The sequence below is a fragment of the Branchiostoma lanceolatum genome, chromosome 1 (assembly GCF_035083965.1).
Source record: "Branchiostoma lanceolatum isolate klBraLanc5 chromosome 1, klBraLanc5.hap2, whole genome shotgun sequence".
Classification (NCBI taxonomy): Eukaryota; Metazoa; Chordata; class Leptocardii; order Amphioxiformes; family Branchiostomatidae; genus Branchiostoma; species Branchiostoma lanceolatum.
Genome location: NC_089722.1, coordinates 36,554,771 through 36,573,947, shown reverse-complemented (window position 1 = coordinate 36,573,947; position 19,177 = coordinate 36,554,771). Strand labels below are relative to the sequence as shown.

Below are 19,177 nucleotides of genomic sequence, written 5' to 3'. Positions count from 1 at the left end.
TTGTAACTTGTGATTTTTTGTTAAGGGTCAGACGTTTAAGATAGCATTCTTTTCGACTGAAAATATCTGAATGAAGTTCAACATGCACTTAACCAAAACTATGAATTGATATATGCCAACCCGCGAGAAGACGTTAGCCCGTTTACTAAGATTACAGAGGCATGTTGACTCATAGCAAACAAACTTGACTTGACTTGGCCTTTAATGGAATCGTCCTATAGTCCTCTTTACGATATTACCTTTGCCGAGAAAGTTATGTTTTGCACAACGTCCATTCCAATGTTTCAATGATATCTATCCGTACGTCTATTTATGATAATTTACCTTTGCTATCCTCATACACTAACGCCACATCCACCCAACCGTTCTTGGTCACTAAGTCGACGATTGCTCTGCCAAAAAGAGATGACTCTGGGAACATGCTGACCAAGAACGGATCAACGTCACGCTCCGCCATCCAGCTAGTCTCGATCCCAGGAACATTGAAGCGGCTGCTGACTGACCTGAGCGCAGAGAATGTCGTTCCTGGTGACGTCCGTAGTATAGCAGGCACTGGTGTTGATAGCAAATTACATGCTGTAACGGTAGAACAGTTAAAGATTTTACATTTCCTCGTCTCCGACTCCACACTGTGTACAGCACCCTCATAACACGTGCCATACAACGCGTGACCTGTGTGGCCTTTGGCACCCAGGTCACGTGACTACCCTTTAAGAAGTAAAGAAATATTGCAAATGCTGTCTAAAATCGTTTCACCAATCAACTTCTTGTCTTGCGTAACCGTTAAAGTACCAGTGTTCAAAGTTTAGAAGATTTCGGGAGTATAGAGCTTTTTCACCTGACGCCATATGGACACAAACATGGCGGCAGACAAAGCTTTTCTATATCAATTCATTTTTACCAGGATTGAAGTTCAAGTTAGCACAGGGAATTGGGTTTTCGCGACGTTTTAAGTTAACTCTAACGTAGCAAAGTTATTCTGCTTCAGGGACACATGTTCCCGCAATTTAAGGTACTTTATAGGTCCCTATTCCACTGGGACGGCGCTCTCGACAAGAGCGCCGTGGGAGCGCGCAGAGAGCGCCATGCGCGCCATGCGCGCCATCACCTCGGCGATAGTGTTGAACATGTTCAAAATAGCCGCCGTGAGAGCGCCGAGGATGGCGATCAAAAAATGAGGGCCGAGAGAGAGCGCAGCTAGCGCGTTGAGCGCCGTGAGAGCCCGCAGCGAGCGCAGTGAGTGCCGTAAGAGCGCCCGAAGTGGGAAAAAAGGGCCGCAGCGAGCGCTCAAGAGTCGCAGCGAGCGCTCTACGAGGATTGAATGGTCTTAACTGTAGTTCAGGCAAATTTCATTCTTGAAGTCGAGTATCTCGAATTTCTGGAAATTTTGTGTTCAAATCATACGTTGGCTCATGGGTAACTACAAATGGACGAATAACTACAATTAAGTACATGCTTTCATTCAGATTAAATTCCCTCCAAGTTTTATTGTCAGTAGTTCAAAAAGTATTTAAAAATTCTGTGATTTTACGTTCCTATCATAACGTAGCATGATAAAAGATATATATCACAAACAGGTAACATGACAGAGAACACAGAAAAAAAACATATATGAACATAATTTGAACGTATATATAACTTAAGACACACGCTGAGCGACCGCGCAAGGGTCGCCGGAGAGATTCCACTTGAGCACGTTTTTCGGGGGTTCGGCGACCTTACGGCGCTCTGGCTAATTTTAGGTCGCAGCGAGAGTGCGGCGAGAGCGCCGTCCAAGTGGAAGGGGGGTATAAGCCTATCGCAGTTCAGAATATTCCTCATGTCGAGAAATCTTCTGACCTTCTGAATTAAGTGCGCACAGCTGAAAGTAGAGAATAACAGATGCATACATAAAACATGCCAAGTACATTTTTTGTTGAAAGTCAAATCAATGATGCTAACATGGCTACATGCCCACTTTTGTTGATAGTTCATTAAATAAAAACGTTCTAGTCAGGTTAATATGGGCTGGAAAATAGTGTACGAATAGCAATGAAATGAAAACATTAATTACCTTCGCCGAAAGGTTATATTTTACCGGGCGTGTTTCTGTGTGCCTGTTAGTGAACACAATAAGTGAGAACGCCTGGATGGACTGTCTTCATATTTGGTATGTACTAGGTATGTGAAAAACCTCAAGATGATTAGATTTTGGGCGAACTACTTTTCATAAATAAAGAGGAAAGTTTAACAATCTGTTATATTGCATCATCAGTCTCTGTAACATAACATAACATAACATATTCCCATGGTTGCATGGCTAATTCCCAGGGGCCTTCCTGGTAGTGGTGAAAACACACCTAAAACGTAACAGCTGCCACATGACTTGCTAGACTACGGTGGTAACAAGAGTGGTGTAGAAAAAAACACAGGCGACGTGAGGATAAGTAGGAAAGGGGTGATTAAGCTTAATTATTACCTTCACCAACAATGTATTTTCAGTAGCGTTTGTATGTGTGTGTGTGCGTGTGTGTGTAGATAGGCAGAATAACTCGAGAAGGCTTGGATGAATTGTATTGATGTTTGCTTGGTATGCGCGTGGGATGGCAATAGCTTTTGGTAGGTAGATAGCTTAAACGATGATTTACATGATACGATGCTAATCAGAATGTAATTTGCATAGTAAATGAGGAAAGTTTGTACGTCCACTATATTTTATCATAGACCCTAAAACATGTGACATGTGCCCGAGAAAGAGAAATATTGATAGATACTAATGATACAATGAATGCCTAATTTGCATACTTAATGAGAAAAAACTCTAACTCAAGAAGGGGCTGACAGCTCATAATGATTTTTTTATATGGATAGCTTAGGTGATGCTTGGTACCATCAAATGGTAATTATGAAAAGTGGAATCTTGATTGCATAATTAGTTAGGAATTTCGTAAAGCCACTACGTTCCATGATAGGATTATTCAACTATTCTACTTAGCCTCGATACGTTTGTAACTGGGAAAGAGAAGAATGTTGATACATAGAAAGTATGGAAATGACCTTATTGGCATAATTAATGAGAAACTACTATAATTCCATACTAGTAAATGACAGAAAATTCATACATGTGGCATCTAGAAGTTATGTGAATCATTCAATAAAGATTATGCCAATAAGGACCTTTTTTACATGATAGGTAAAAAAATGCTCTAATGGCCTTCTTTGCTAAGATAACACTGTCATACTTTGTACAACTTCTGTTATTCGGGTGGAGAAGATGATTTATTGATACAAATGAGGACCTTTTTTGTATAATCAATGATAAACACCCTAAATACATAAGGGGCATAAAGGTTAGATCATTGGCGAAGGTATGAGGTTGTGAAACTCTAGTTTCTTTCTCAATTGCATATTTGTGCCTTAATTGTAAGGGTTACAGAAATGACTCATATTTATATATTCTAATAATTTAGTGCGAATGTCTATGTGGTATGGTGTGTGAGCAGCACATTACCGACTGCTGTTAATGGAAGCTAGAAATTTAAGTTGAAAGACATATATCATAAATTCTACGATTTAAAGCAAAAAGCTATAGTTGGTAGCTACAGATCAGTCATTCTGGTGCAACTGAGCTCTCCAGGGAGTGGGAAACTTGGGCTGTGTCCAAGGCAGTTGGCAAGATGAGATGCATTTAATTGGTGCCATCCAATAGCCCAATATACTGCCTATTGGATAGATTTCCAAAGGATTATTCCATTGTACGTGTACCTCTTGGAATACAGAGAAAGCTTAGTTTGATGTCTGTTTTTTAGGAATGTTTCGAACTTTGTTTGAGTATTTGTTCCATGAAATCAGCTTGATCTGTTTGTAGAGTTTCTTATGTTGTCCTGAGATTCCCATGGACACAAATCATATGTGCTAGTGTCCCTATGAAAGAGGAAACTCAGTACATATAAGAAATCGATATACATAGAATAAAGAGCATATGGGAGCCAACAGAGCCGCATTAAACCATTGTTAGAATTAAACTCAACAAAATACATAGTTATGAAATAAACGATATGCAGATGAACGTCATGGGCGCAAAGAAATCAAATTTTTCCCGAACACTTGCAACAAACTTTTTTGTGACATTAAAAGGGCATCTTACGAGCATTAGAAAGGGTGTTAGTGGAATACAAATCGAATCTCTATAGGGATATGTCATCGGTATTTCATATTCCAGTCTCGCATTGTTAGCTTTTATTGCGCATTAGCCACATGGCAAGAAAAGCTTGGTGTACTGGGACTGAGGGTATCACACTAGAGTGTTGGCCTTCGTTAACAGTTTTAATGGTCCCTCTACTGCGAAGAAGGGAACGAGTATCAGATACATCACTATGTATGTCATGTTAAAAAGAAAACTCGATCTTTCTTCGAAATGTTATTGACTGGACGAATCAAACTTACGAAAGAACTTGGTGAAAACGTAGGAAAAAAATTTCTTCCAAAAGGGCTTCACGTACTTGATAATACGGATGGCATCCGCGCGAGAATCAATTTTCTGTTTAAAAAAGGATGGCTGAAACCATACAGTAAATTGCCAAAAAGGATCTTCAAAATAAGCATATATATTCTGTAAATTGAAAAGCAAATTTTGGAAGACGGATAGAAGATGTTTATAATGAATTCAAAGACATTGATACCATTAAAATTCCTTAGCCTTCTCTGTTACCAGATGTTGTATAACATTTATAGTTCTCAAGGTACTAATAGAAATCACGTCGCCAGACTGACACGGTTAAAACTGCCCATGTAGTGGGGACATGGATGCTTTTAGGTCGAGCCTTTGCCTTATACGCACGGCATTGCACATCCATATGTACATGTAGTGCATTGCTATCATGTATCAGAGATAGGAAAAAAGCATTTCTACGGTCGGCTTACTGCAAATGGACTCCAGCTAGACTTATCATTAAGATATCAACATGAAAAATGGGTCCATTATCCCCAGAGAGACAACTGTGATGCATGGTGGCTCTTAGCACCATATCTCTCTTCAGAATCACTCTGGGAAGTTGTAATGTTCCGAGATGCCGAAGTCACGATACTGTAAGACTGACAGATGGGATTTCGGATCCGTGGTTGCTTCCCTGTGGCGATACACTTGCTCTCGTTTTCTTTGTAATCTCCGTGATATATGATTGTGCTCTAGTAGACTTACACCAAGCATTAGATCTAATTGCAATTATTTTTAGAAAAGTATGAATCATGGTATACTTTATACTTCAGATAGGCCTATGCTAGCCTAGCATTAGCAACTTTCATGAGAAGTTTTTGCTTTAATCTCTTTCTTAAAATATCCAAATTCAATATAGCTTAAACATGAAATATCTTGTTTTAAAAACTGAATTACAAGAAATAAATCTGTAGATACAGGTTAATAGATGTGAATGTATTTTCACAATGAGAAAATCACATAATGAGAGAAGAATATATATATATATATATATATATATATATATATATATATTTATTTACGATTGAATGTGTAAAAATAATGGGAATATACAATCTCCTTCCGCAGTAGCAATTGTTATACCGTATACAATATCAATGTTTGGAATCATTTTTCTTTTCAAATAAGTTGAAAAAAGAACCAACGTCTTTCTGTACAGAATACCGATATGTTGCTATATAGCAATTACTGATAACAAATAAGGGTTCTAACTTAGTCGGACGTATTCAATACACTTGTTCCCTTGCCTCCTTAGGTGGAGTGAATGGTTATCAGATCCGATAATTAGGCAAATACCTACATGGAATGCCCTTTATGAAAGACACAAGATGCATACATAAGAACCAGTTAAACGATCTTTCCAGATGACCTGGTTTTATCAGAAAACTTTCAATGCATGTTTGTCTTTATTCAACAGGAGTTAAAAGTATCAAACTTACAGTCTTAGAGAATTGTTAGCAATTTTTCAACTCATCTCTGATTTCGATAACGCTTTAAGAATTTGAACACATATGTTCAACTGTGTTGATCACATAATCATTCATTTTTGTTCATATCTATTCAATTTCATATCATATTATACATGCACATATAATGATAGAATCTTTAACACAAGTCCGACTCTTCTGACAGCCGTGTCTTTAACCAAGTGTTTGTTTAGTGCTAATTACCATGGACAGGTCACGTTTGTTTCACGTTGCTGAAATTTAATGTTGCTTGTAAACCTTTAGATTTCATTAACTGGCGTAAACTGAGCGCAATCATCACAATTACTTTTAAAAAGGCTTGCTACTCCACCTGTCAATGTGTGCTTGTGCTGGGTGGGTACCTCTCAGACAGCTGATACATTCAGAAAAATTACAATATTCCTCGGCAACATCTGTTTGGAAAGCGCTTGGCTCTCACGCCGCGAAATGTCAACTTTCTCCAAGGACAAAAACTGACACCCTGAGTTTGGAAGACAACCATCGGGGGAAGCAATTTTGAGCAAGTCGAATCCATTTTACACATCCTAGCCAGCCGAGAAGAATTCAGCTGCAGGGCTGTACCATTCATAAATCATAGATCAGTTTTCATCTCACATATTTACAAACAGAAAAATAGAATTGCCTATATGCAGACTATGCTTATGATAATGATATATTCAATAAATATCTTGCTGGGTATGAATTGCGAATCACTTACAATATTTTGCATCCCAAACATACAGTATGATATCAATGTTTAAGCTATTAGTACTGCTGCCGCTACTTTTTAAAACATAATCATGATAGTTTAGCTATTATTACCTTCGCCGAGAAGGTTATGCAGAGGGTAGCGTTTGTATGTTTGTTTGTTTGTAGTGGCACAGGATAACTCGAGAATGCCTTGATGGATTGTCTTGATATTTTCGTATGTTGGTAGGTTTTGATGAGACCTAAAAACGATGAGATTTTGGGCCCCCTAGCGGCTTCTTACGGTACTGCAGCGGAACTTCCTGTTTTGATATCTCGTGTTCTGGACATGCAATGGAACTTATTTTTGAGTGGTAGATAGATCTTTGGACAGAGAGTGAGTGGTGTGGGTTTGGGCCCCCTAGCGGCTTTTTTGGAACTGCAGGAGCAGGTTTTGCGTCTGACTTTGAAAGGGAATAACTCAAGAAGGGCTTGATGGATGGTAATGATTTTTGGTAGGTAGATAGCTTGAGTGATGATGTACATGATTAGACACTTCTTATGCGAATCAGTATCTAATTTGCATAATTAATGAGGAAAGGTTATACATCCGCCAAATTCCATGATAGGACTCTGAAACATGTGACATATGTAACTGAGGAAGAGAGAAATATTAATTAATATGAACTATGCAAATGAAGACCTCATTTGCATAATTAATGAGGAAATACTATAACATGATGGCCTTGATGGATGGTCATGATTTTTGGTATGTGGATAGCTTTTGTGATGCTTAGTATGATTGGACGATAATTATGCAAATCAGATTTTAATTTGCATAATTAATGAGGCAACTTTAAAAATCCGCTTTGTTCCATGATATGACAATTCAAATTGTAACTGAGGAAGAGAGGACTGTTGATAGATAGAAAATATGCAAATGTGGGCCTTATTTGCATACTTAATGAGTAACTTCTATTATTCCACACTGGCAAAAGACGGCAATTTCATACATTTAATCCTTTTTTGTGGCATCGGGACGTTATGTGAATGTGAACATCGTTGAATCAAATTATGCTAATAAGGGCCTCATTTGCATAATTGATGATAAATTTGTTCAGCTCATACTTTGGACATGTTATATTTTAAGACAATCAACTGGTATGATTTATGATTGATGAGAAACACTACTAATACGTCAGTCATAAAGGTTAAAATCATTTGGCGAAGGTATGAGGTCGTGGAACTCTAGTTCTATATAATAAATGTGAAAAGACAGAAAAATTCCAGCCCGATTGCAGTTATATGAATTTTTCCGCCACGTGTAGGTTTTAAGTTAATGGCCCTTAACGTTGTCCATAGACCATTGGATGCCCACTGACCGGCTGACCTGTACAAATGGTTCGTTGAGTTGAGTGATAAATGGAGGAGTTCTTCTCCGCAAAGTTCCTTTATCACTCAAAAACAGCAGAGCTTTCCTTTTGAAGATAGCAAAGCCTGCTGATCCCATGGTATGTTGAGTGGCAAAGATAAATCTCTAGGAACATGCCACTTGAAAGTGAATGCATGGAACTTATACGATAGAATTGCATGACTAGATTGACTATGCTGCAAGCGTTCTGCCAGAAACGCGCATCAGAATATGTTACTGTCAAGCGTAAGGTATTATCAACGACGTCTTCTTCCTGCATAGAAGAATTTCAATTTTAACGCGGGCCTTCTTTAGAAATTGTGCCATGAAGCTGTACAACTGTTATAATTCCACTAGGGTAATCCAAGACACCTTAAACAGTGCTATTCGGACCTTCTTAAGAATATCTTGAGGGCTTGGGCTATGTAAAGTGTGCTTATTCGGGAATTATTTATGCTGCAACAGTATTTAATTTTAGATCATGTAATGTCGTGTTCATAAGTTATTGGAGTTGCCGTTAAAATGAAATGTTTTAAAAATAAATCGAACGAGATATGCTCTTGACATACATACAGACCCAACCTACAGCTGGAGCAACCAAAAACATAATCTTCTCGGCAAAGATGATTAATCAAATATATGTAGGCTTCTTTCAATCTACTAGAACGTTAGTTTGGAAGTTGCAGCGATAGACGTAGTTTAGTGCCCAGAGGTTAACTGGCCTTCAACCGAGCATACTCTCGCAGCATGGCTGATAGGATGGATCAGTTTGTGGTGCAACGTTGACGCAATCCTCAGTGAGACCTAACGTCAGTTAGATGACGAATACAGATCTTCATTATCTTTAATGGCATTCTGCTCAAAGTAAATCACATCTTTGGTAAAAAAAGAAGCCACTTGATGGATTCTAATGATGATGGTCCTATTAAGATGTAAATGATAATGGGACTTAAATCTGCGAGCGTCTTTTATCAAGAATGATAAGTCAGGCGTGGTTTTCAATGGACCGAGAAGAGTGAAGCATGTCTCAAAGGCTTACATATTGATTCAATTAAGATAAGGCCAATTGGGTGTCATGTTGAGTTATGAGCACCTCCCAAGCGACATTACTTATCAAGATAATGACATAAGTAGGAAATCTAAAGGTGATTTACAAGTTTTGAAAAACACATCGGTTTCCAAACTTTTAAAAAGTTTATCCATCATTTCAATAGCGGCACCACATTCAAAGTCAAGTTATAACTTTATACTCTAAAGAATGTTACGTGAGAAAATTTACAAACCCAAAAAGTGTCGATAGAATACAACACCCGATTGGGAGTATAGGTGGGGCGGATACAACATGAAAACCCCATTAGCTCTAAGAGGGGGGTACGAAGGGTTATTTCTTTGGGGTTTCTGTGCCCGAAGACTTCACTGGATCGCAACCAATAACATCCAATTAAAAGCCGCATGAGCTAGATTAATCATAACCTTCATCGATTACCACGTTAGTGCGTTGCCAAGTTGTGGTTATGAATGAATCATGTACCCTGCCTGAACTAGAAAGAAGAGATAGGAATACTAGGATGGTTAAAATCAATATATATCGACTGTTGGCAAGAACAGCTGTCAGCTGTGGGCAGATGAACTTGTAAGGTCTTTTGCCAGAGCAGAGGAGCCATTTGTTCGATCGTCACGTATGTTACAGAGCGGCTTACTCAGGGCTTTCTTTTCACAAGGAGAACAAAACCGCGGTTAATTGGATTCTCAGCGTGCTGCAATGACCCAGCTTCAGGGGAAACCATCATAGTGTGCCGCAGCAGGAGTTCATGGGTCATAGTCACAGTCAACAAAAAAACATGTATGGGGAGAATTATCATGACAACCTAAATCAAGCCTATGGTTTAAAACAGGACCATTCTACAAAATGTATCTTAATCCAGCCAGTCCAATCCTTTAGCATTGTAATTAAAATAGATTAAGGGCAGACAATTGTAGTAATTTTACTCCTTCAAATCCTTAACATTTACTACTAGTATTATATGATAAAAATTTTAAGCAAATTATCACTTTATAATTTCACTCTTAAAGGCTAGATACGAGTGCAAAGGCAATTGTTTTCAACTCCCTATTTGATTGTGGCATGCATGTTTATGTTCAAACCAAAGCTACACTACATTTATCATGAATAAGAAAAAGAAAAAAATTCGTTACAACACGAGAATCTTAAATCAGTCCTCAAATTGTATCCTGGATAAACGAGAATCCGGTTGATCTGTAAATGTCACATTCCGTAAGTATGAGGTAAGAACCTAATAAAAGGTAGTTAAAAGTCGGTACCGACACCCTTTTTTCAATGAATGCTTTGAGCCCTCGTGTAGGAAGCTTTCTTAACCCCCCTTGATACATAACATATTTACTAGAGAATCAGAGTGTCATGGAGATTCGATGGGCATCTTCTGACAGGAGACACTTCGGATAAAGTAGAGCTTCATCACCTGTTCTCAGGTAACACATTTTTCATGAAACGTTTAGTTTCATCAAAAAAGAGCTCCTTCGATGACCATTCTTAATGACAGTAACGGTATCTGATATACATCAGGCTAATATGACGGTTTCACAATAGAAGCTTTTTTGCTCTTAATCGTTTTACCCTCAGGAATCTAATGATTCTATAAGAGAAAAAAAACGCAGGTATCCTGGCGGAATCGAATGGAGGAAAATCCGATATTCTGGTGACTTTCCTTAACCTTACGTAAGATTTTGGGGTCAGAGATCAATGTTCCTTTGGTATTTCAGTTCTTCGATCGCTCTTTACTTTTAGTTCAACAATTACCTAGCCGATAACGGTAGAATTGGACGATAGTCATAATTTTTTTTTATGTAGAAGGTCAAAAAAGAACTTTTCATGCACTTTTTATACTTTAGAAAATTATGAAAAAAAAAACTAAATGAAGGCATCTAAACAAGCTACATGTTTGTCGTCCCTTAACCTAAAAATTGATTTGAAACGATCTTACAATACTTCCTAATGTAAAATACAGTGCTCATGTAGTGCTATTTATGAAATACTACATCGGCCATGCACAAGAAACGGCCAATGGAGTGCAGAATTCACACACAGAAAATGAAGCAAGAAGTCCTAAAAAAATGATTTAGAAAAAAATCTTAGCATAAACTTCTATCAAATATTTTAGCAGAAACTTGAAATATAGACTTATTCTAAGGAAGAAAAATGTTTTGTATTTCATTCATACAAGTTGACGAAGAGCAATCATGGAAAATAACGAGTGCACTGAGTGCCTCCCACTACGCTGTGCATTTGTTTTTTGTGGCAATGCTGTTTGGCGCAAAGCCAAAAGTGCTGCAACTTAGATTCAACTGTTGAGAAGAAGAGAAAATCGTGCTGAGCACTTCATGTTTCATAGTCGCGAGAGGGATTAATTTTTGACAACAGTTATCTTAAGTGCAGGGATTCCTGGGTCTATTCAAAGTATACGATGAATCCAAAACCATGGCGCTTACAGGTTACATAAAAAAACGGGCCTAAGAAAAATCAAAATGCAAGCATTAAACAGCTGTTCATGTCTTTATATGTTAATTTCTTTAATCAATAACTATTAATATAGCCAAGCAAATTATGTAATTCTCATAAATATATATATATATATACTTAATGTTCAACCAGAATTCTTAAAAAAGGACGTAGAGATATCTTCCGAACAATTCAATGTAGCTAAATCTGCTATTAGGCTTAGTATTGCCATTCAATATTTTACTTAAGCCTTTGTACGTCTGATATTAAAGTCTGATGAAAAAAAAAATGACAGTAGAATAGATGTACAGTAAATCATTTTTTTTTGTGCAAACGAACAATTCATTGCGGTCTTAACATAATTCTGTCAGAGATAGCATTTCTTTATATCACAAATGACAATATGACGCAATGTCGGATAGAGGTTATCTTAGAATTAATGTATTTTTCAGAAAACAACTCCGGCCACTGAATCATTCCCTACAAAATATTATTTAGATCAGTTTTTTTATTCCAACTTAAGTTTTTGAAATGCTCTAGATAGTATTACTAGTATGCTGAACAGAACGATCGTCTTCTAGGGTATCATAATAAAGTCCATAGACGGACAACGTCGTTGCTATAATCAACACTGAAGTACATGCCTACTGCAGACTGTGTGGTAGAAAACACCTTCCAAATGTTCCACCTGGCGGGAATGCTAATTACCGTTACTGGATCCCTCGGGTATTTTACTCAGTATTAACCTCATTAAGGTGGATTGTCCCTTGGAGGTTAATAAGTAATCACATACGTGAGCAACACACAGATAGCTTGGCTGTACAAGTTTGTCAGTTATATCGAGTAAAGCATATAGCCTATAAAGCATATAACGAAGGGATACCATTTTACAGTTCTAGATATTGCAGATAATTCTACTTTTTATTATCCTGCTCTGATTTAAAGTCCTTTTCTTGCTAATTTACCCAATCAGTGCTTTATATTAAGCTACCAATTGAATGTCGGAATAAACACACGAACTAAGGAGTGAGGTTATTGGCAATGATACTCTAGTTGTTCATTTCAATACAGCATTAATTATTCAAAGATGCACATACCTTTTTTTCTATTTCTAATAATAAAATTTACTGGATACCTCTTACTAAATAAAAACCTCGGGTTGTTCGATCCGGCTAATGGCGATAAATTTGAATTCAAAAAGCAATCCAATTAATGAGTCATAGTGGAAACTAGTCTGGAAAACATCCTAAATGCCGTCTTGAAGTCTGTCTCCTGTCGACATTAAAACTTTCCAATAGATTCGTTGTAATGACGTATTTGACAACGAGTGGTAACGATTACTCTACTAAGATGTCTACTGGTGAACATGGCGATGGTACTATTTTACCTACCGCACTGCGGCACGTATATGGCCTTTAGAATCTATAAGGTTCTAGTGAAAGCGATTCCACTCTTACAACTACCCAACGCCCAATAAACCTCAAAGGCACTGCTACGGGTGTAGCAAGATACAATTAATCTTTATCATTTTGATTATTTTTGACGGACATGAGATTGTTTCCACATTTAATTATACCCAAGCCATAAGTAGGGTATGGGAAATCAATATACAGATGGTTGCTTTTGAAAATGACATTAGCCTACATTTTGATAAACAATATAAATCCAATAACCTAAATAGACGTCATTTGTGAAAAGCAATACTTTAATTTACCTGCAAATAAAAAACTTTTTTCTAATAAAGAAAGACTATTCTGTTGTTTCTAGTATGGAGGTGAAACACTAGGAGAATTGTTCCTATATATCAATTACCGATTTAAAGGCCAAAGCCAAAATAGTTGGACCTTTATGAAATACATTATAGTTTGTGTTTCTTTTACATATACACCTCAGATAATGATATGAATTGTTTATCACGATAAAAAAGAAGCAGAAAACAAAAAATCATAAAAACAGATAAGAAAAAAACAGATAACAGTATTTACTGTAGCTGCCTGCCTTGTTACGAAAGTCGACGCACGAGGAAAACACTTGGCTGACATTCTTACACAGCAATCCTAAGCATGTATGGCATTTCGTGGAAAACATTGGCATGATTAATTGCAGTGTTATCATCTTAATCCTCATTTGTATGCGAGTTGTGTAAAAGGGGGCTAAGAAAAATTGACTGGTCTCTGTTAATTTTGTTTCAAGGACTACCAGATGTAGGTTGGTGTGTCCGGCGTTTCTTATCGAGTTACACTAATAGCAATGCGTTTCCATTCAGGTTTAAGGTTCACTTTGTTACTTTAAGACTTACAATTACGAAGTATGCTTATTATACATATAGCCAAATATTCAAAATGCTTTCTTTCCTTTTTTACTGAATTCTAAGTCTTTTTTGTTTTTTTCACCAAAAGTGCCTAAAACTAACAATGAACTGTGATAAACTATGACAATAAATAAATTTAATCGCCTTATGTCAATCATACCATCAAAACTCATGAAGATCCGTCAATCATGTCTTGACTTATTCACATCCAACTCTTACAAAATAAATCGGTCCAAGCTGTTCCTCAGTTAGTAAGATATTCAACCTTTGTTCAGTTTTTCCGTGCTCGATAGCTGTTTGCCGCCCCAGAACATAACAAATGCATTTTTAGAAAGAGATCTCCCGATACAATATCTAAAAGCCACCAGGAAATCCCAAAATCCGATCATTTCGACTTTACTGTCACAAACTAATAGCATACCAAATATGAAAACAATCCACTCAGCAGTTATTTCGAGATAAATTAGTCAATAGCATCCAAACCGTTGCTTCTTCCAAAAGATGTGGATAGGTGTAAAGGTTACACGCGGAGGTAAAATTGGTAGATTCTAAATCCTCTAACCACTTCTAGACCTATTGTAATGTGTAGGGCTCCGATAGGTATTTGAAGACTTTTTGCGGAGTTTCTTGTCGCTCACCGGTACCTCTAGCTAGGAGACAGTATTCACCACTATTTACTACTTTTAGAATGGACTAAAATGAGCCTAGCGGAAACTATATGCAGCTGAGGACAGGGAGAGATGGAGGAAGATAGTGGACCGCTCAGTCATGTTGCCCCAACATCAAATATGAGGTCAAGAGTTAGGTGTTACTACTTTTAACATTGTTTACTCTATGAGCACCAGCCTAATAGCAGCTCAGGATTCAATCTAAAAATGAAGCCTCAAACCAAGGAGGTTGAAATCCTATTTTAACCTCCTTGCTCCAACACTATGGTTTTTAGTCTAACAATATTCGGTTCATGTTATCAGACATATGAATAATTTAACAGAATTATGTCAAATATAGTTCTCCTGTGTTTGTCTATCGGGTTCAAGAGGCTTGACCAGTAAAATGGCTGCTAAGAGCGTGATTTATTCCAGCAGAATAACACTAACGTATTTGAAAACTTATCCTGTCTCGTGTAGTCATTTCTCTTTCGACAACAGATGGCAGTTCTCTGCAGGAGTCGTCTTACTGACGTGAGTTTGACATTGGATATCTGAACTCATCAGAGAACAGCTCGCACAAGATGCTCTGGAGGCAATTGACCCCATTTACGTCCCGTAGCGGAGCTAATGTCGTGAGCTTCTTTCTCGGCACGGCTGAAGGATCTACCCACCTGCCCTCAGTGTTTAGCGTGGCTGTCAATACCTTCTATCTGGTCGCTAGTCATTTGTATTAATTTGACAGCAGGTATGAGCGAAGGTTAATGTAATCATGTTCTGGCAGAATCAATCAGGTCCCTAGGGTAAGACTCGATGAATGACAGGGGGGGGGCGTTCTGGGGACACGTAGAGGTCACAAAGAGGATAATCAGGAAACTGTAGCGTAGACAATTGTTTTAAATAGATGTATCAAACAGACAATTAAGATAAATACCGGTTGATATTGGTGGCAATTTGTCTTAAAGTTACGTCGGTGTTACGTTGATTCCGTTCTTGAATAGAATCGGTTGAAAGCATGTTTGGTTTCTGAAATATTTCAGTTTCATTTTATAGAATAGTACTTTATTGCGCGACTATTGTAGCAGGTACAAAGTATGGCAACAACAGTAAACATAGAACAAGACATAAGTATGGAATAAAACTATTGACTACAACAAAATAAGTATCTTATGTTTTACATTATTAAAGTTGGGCTAATTTTGAGTACCACTATTTTTTCTAATAACAAAACAATCTTTTACATATTTACCTATTTTGACATTGTATGGGCTGTTGCATTTAAATATATAGTCAAATCTATCTGTGGCATTGAGCGTCTTAAAATCTGAAGTACTTGAATTGAGAGAGGTGAATAACTCATCGCGTAGAGCATCATATTTAGTGCATTCCATAATAAAGTGAAACTCATCCTCTATTCTATTTGGACAGAATGGGCAAAACCTTTGGTCGGGAGCTACATTAAAGTATCTACCTGTTTCTATATTCAATATATGGCAACTGATTCTTAACTGTGTTATTGCTTTGCGGATTTCAATATTGTTCACATCATGTATTCCCCAATGATCAACAAAAATCACAATTTAGTGGCTGTCAATGCGCTATATGCGCGTGTTGGGGCGCAGCATGTTACTATTTTCTTCTTTGATTAATTACTAATATCTGACTTGCATGGTATCGCCGTTCGGACACAGTGGGGGACCTATCCCCATCTGCCACATGGCGAGCATGATTAAGCCCCTTTCTGACCGATTTGACGTCCGCGTATATCACAGGTGGAGTCAAAGGACGCTGTCAGGATGAAACACGAGACTTTTAGGCAGATTACTTCGTCGGCGAGGAACTGGCTGCCAATACCCGACTTATCCCGTGGCTACTTCGCGTCGGCAGTCCTTCAACCAGACGGTTCAATCATTAACCGCAACCGTTAGTGCCTGGCGTACTAATGCATTCTGTTTCATATTTTTATTGTATCATATATATTTATATTACATTGTATCATATATGATGCTGATAATCTCTAGCCGTCTTACAAAAAATATTAACCAAAACATGAAGTTTTTTAATGATTTATAGAACTTCTAGCTTTCTTAGCAAATTATATCTTAGATGATATATATATATATAGTACCTCTAGCTGTATTAGCAAAGATATAGTAAACAATGCTTACCTTGCGTCTCTGCTGTAAAACTGTTGAAGCTGGAAACCTGCTGCATGTTTGAGATAAGCTTTGTGTTCGGGAGAAGGCTGTTGATGGAGTTAATGTTGCTGATGGCGTACCGAACTGCCAGGTCCTCCCGCTGAGATTCATTCCTCTGCAACAATCCCCCTACAGAATGTGCCAACAAGATTTGTTTTATATATAATGGACACCCTACGTTGTTTTCAGTAATAAAAGAGTGCTTTGCCTCCGTAATGGTTATCTCCAATGGCTGACAAATAGCTTCTGCTCAGTAGGCTCGATTTAGTCAGGAAATTTCATTAGCGCCGAGGGTCTCAATTCTTCAATCAAAACTAACATTCTGACGGCGGAAGAATGTGTAAGTGAAGGGGGAATTGTACACCTGCGTTGTCGAATATAGGAAATTCGATTGCAAAATGGCATATCTGAGGTCGAGAACAACAAGAAACATCTGTCTCCTTTAATAGAAAACCCAAGTCGTTCAATACGATAAAGTTATTCATATGATACCACCTTGAAACTGAGCACGTCAGTTATGTGAGAGCAAAAATGTTACCGTACCATATACGGGTCCTTAGATTATTGTTATGTTGTAATGGACCCGTGCGTACATCAATATAATGGGTTGCTATCGAGATTCCATTTTGTCATCAGAGCATTGTTTGGGCAATTATATTGTAGCAATGACTGGAGGGATCCGAGTTCTTTCGTTTTTAGGATATGGTTTGGTATGCTGCATTCAGTAGTGACCTCAGAACACCACCCCCGCCCCCTCTTTTATATCAGAGCGGGACGAAATGTGCCCATAAACAAGTAGACTGAAGCCAGACTCTTTTCCCCGGATAGTTTACACACGCAGCTGTAGCCAGATCGTGTGCAGGTCTTGTTTCGGGATTGCTAGCTGTTAATAACCGCACTCACAAATTTCACAGAGGTCGGTATTTTAAAAGGGGTTGTGTAGCTCGTGCCCGAGGCTGTGTGCTGGTCTCAAGGTTGGAAAAGGAAACAGTTTGCCAGAGACAACTAAAATCCGCGCGAACAGAAATAATATTTTATTGTTCACGTATTCTACCGACCGCGATTTTTTGTACCATAGCAAAGCATTGTGCATGCAGTCACTTAAACGCATTTAACGGTACAGACAGAATCTCCAACTGTTGTTCCTGTATTGTAGAAGAGGTTGGTTTGCAGTTTCGTTAATAGCCAAAGAGAAGCAAGTCAAACGACTCCATACGATAGCCTTTAAGCGTCCCTTCGGGGTGGCAGCTTACACCTTCACGGCAGCAGAAAATCCAGGTTTAACGGGCTGCTGATAATAGAGCTGTCTAAATGCAGCACTAAAACAAATCGATACAACTCACCTATAGTAACGGTGTCCAAAGACAACGCACACGTGGAAAAGAACGCAATACTTGACGCGAACATCAGCAACACAACCGCCATGTCTGATGAAACGTGTCCTGGTCTTCTGTTACTTCCCCCGTACTACGAACAAGCAGACACAAGCGACGCCACTCGGCGGCCACTGTGTTTACTACAGATGACGACAGATCCTGGTAACATCAGCACATGCCATGTGCATTAGTGTCGGTTTCTTATCGTCAGAAATGTACAAATATGGTTATCAAAGCACTTCGCTGGCGTGCTGGGTAATTTCACGGACGCGTCACTTCTCAAGAAGCGTAATCAGCTGTTAGTGTAGCTGAACAGTCGTGACTCGCTCATTTTGACACACAAGGCCCGTAGCTTCATCAGAATGCCTGCGGACCTTATGTCCACGGTGTACCTTTCTCAAGAAATAGATATACCGGATACGTAGATAGATAATTATCTTTAAATGTAAACGTAGCATCACCAAAACTAACATTTCCAAATTCTAGACTCCAGTGTCGTCGGAGTTTTGCGTTAAGATCACGCGACTTATCTATCCTCACATCATACTCGTAAAACACTCACTCACTTCTCTCCGGGTGAGATATTGAAAACGGAAAAGTCACTGCGGTGAAGCGAATGCTCTGATCATGGCAGCCGTACAGAAAAAAAATCCAATCCTCAGTTCAATAGACAGCGAGGTGCTGTTTCTCCAACACACAGAGAGCGGTCCATAGAAAGCCCAGGAAACTCCCGACCATCAATCTTCGACCACGAAGCTCAAATCTCTTGATCTAGGAAGGCCATTTTACGGCGGTGAAAGGGAGGAGAAAATCTCACTGAGAGGCAGTATCAGAGGAGTCCCCATCAATAGTACCGGAGGAAGTCTTTGTCAAAGCAATTCGGTGCGCCAGCAAATAACTATCGCCGGAACACATCATGGTGGTGCCGCTACAGGGTATTAGACCGGGAGAGACGGAAGCACTTCGGGCATTGCGACCTGCTGTGTGGTGTAATCGAATATGGGTAGAAAAATTGGCGGACATGGTCGTGCAATTTTGCAGTCAGGTTTGGCACAGCTTGTAAGTAGATCTGAAGGCCTTATCGGATCAA

General features: G+C 38.5%; 1 protein-coding gene across 4 annotated transcripts in view; it reads right to left on the bottom strand.

The window, feature by feature from the left end:
• LOC136421475 (glutamate receptor ionotropic, kainate 2-like) overlaps nt 1–18,452 on the bottom strand; it is a 32,912-nt gene extending 14,460 nt beyond the window's left edge. For 2 of the 4 annotated variants that reach the window (XM_066408809.1, XM_066408825.1), the window contains exons 1-3: nt 18,055–18,450; nt 16,682–16,840; nt 325–576 (exon numbers count right to left, since the gene is read on the bottom strand). In XM_066408809.1, the coding sequence (XP_066264906.1) occupies nt 325–576; nt 16,682–16,840; nt 18,055–18,136 (493 nt within the window). In that variant the 5' untranslated portion in view covers nt 18,137–18,450. Of the gene's footprint in view, nt 1–324; nt 577–16,681; nt 16,841–18,054 lie in introns of all 4 variants that reach the window. The other 2 variants (XM_066408817.1, XM_066408804.1) reach the window with 2 other exon arrangements.
• Nucleotides 18,453–19,177: the final 725 nt, after the last annotated feature.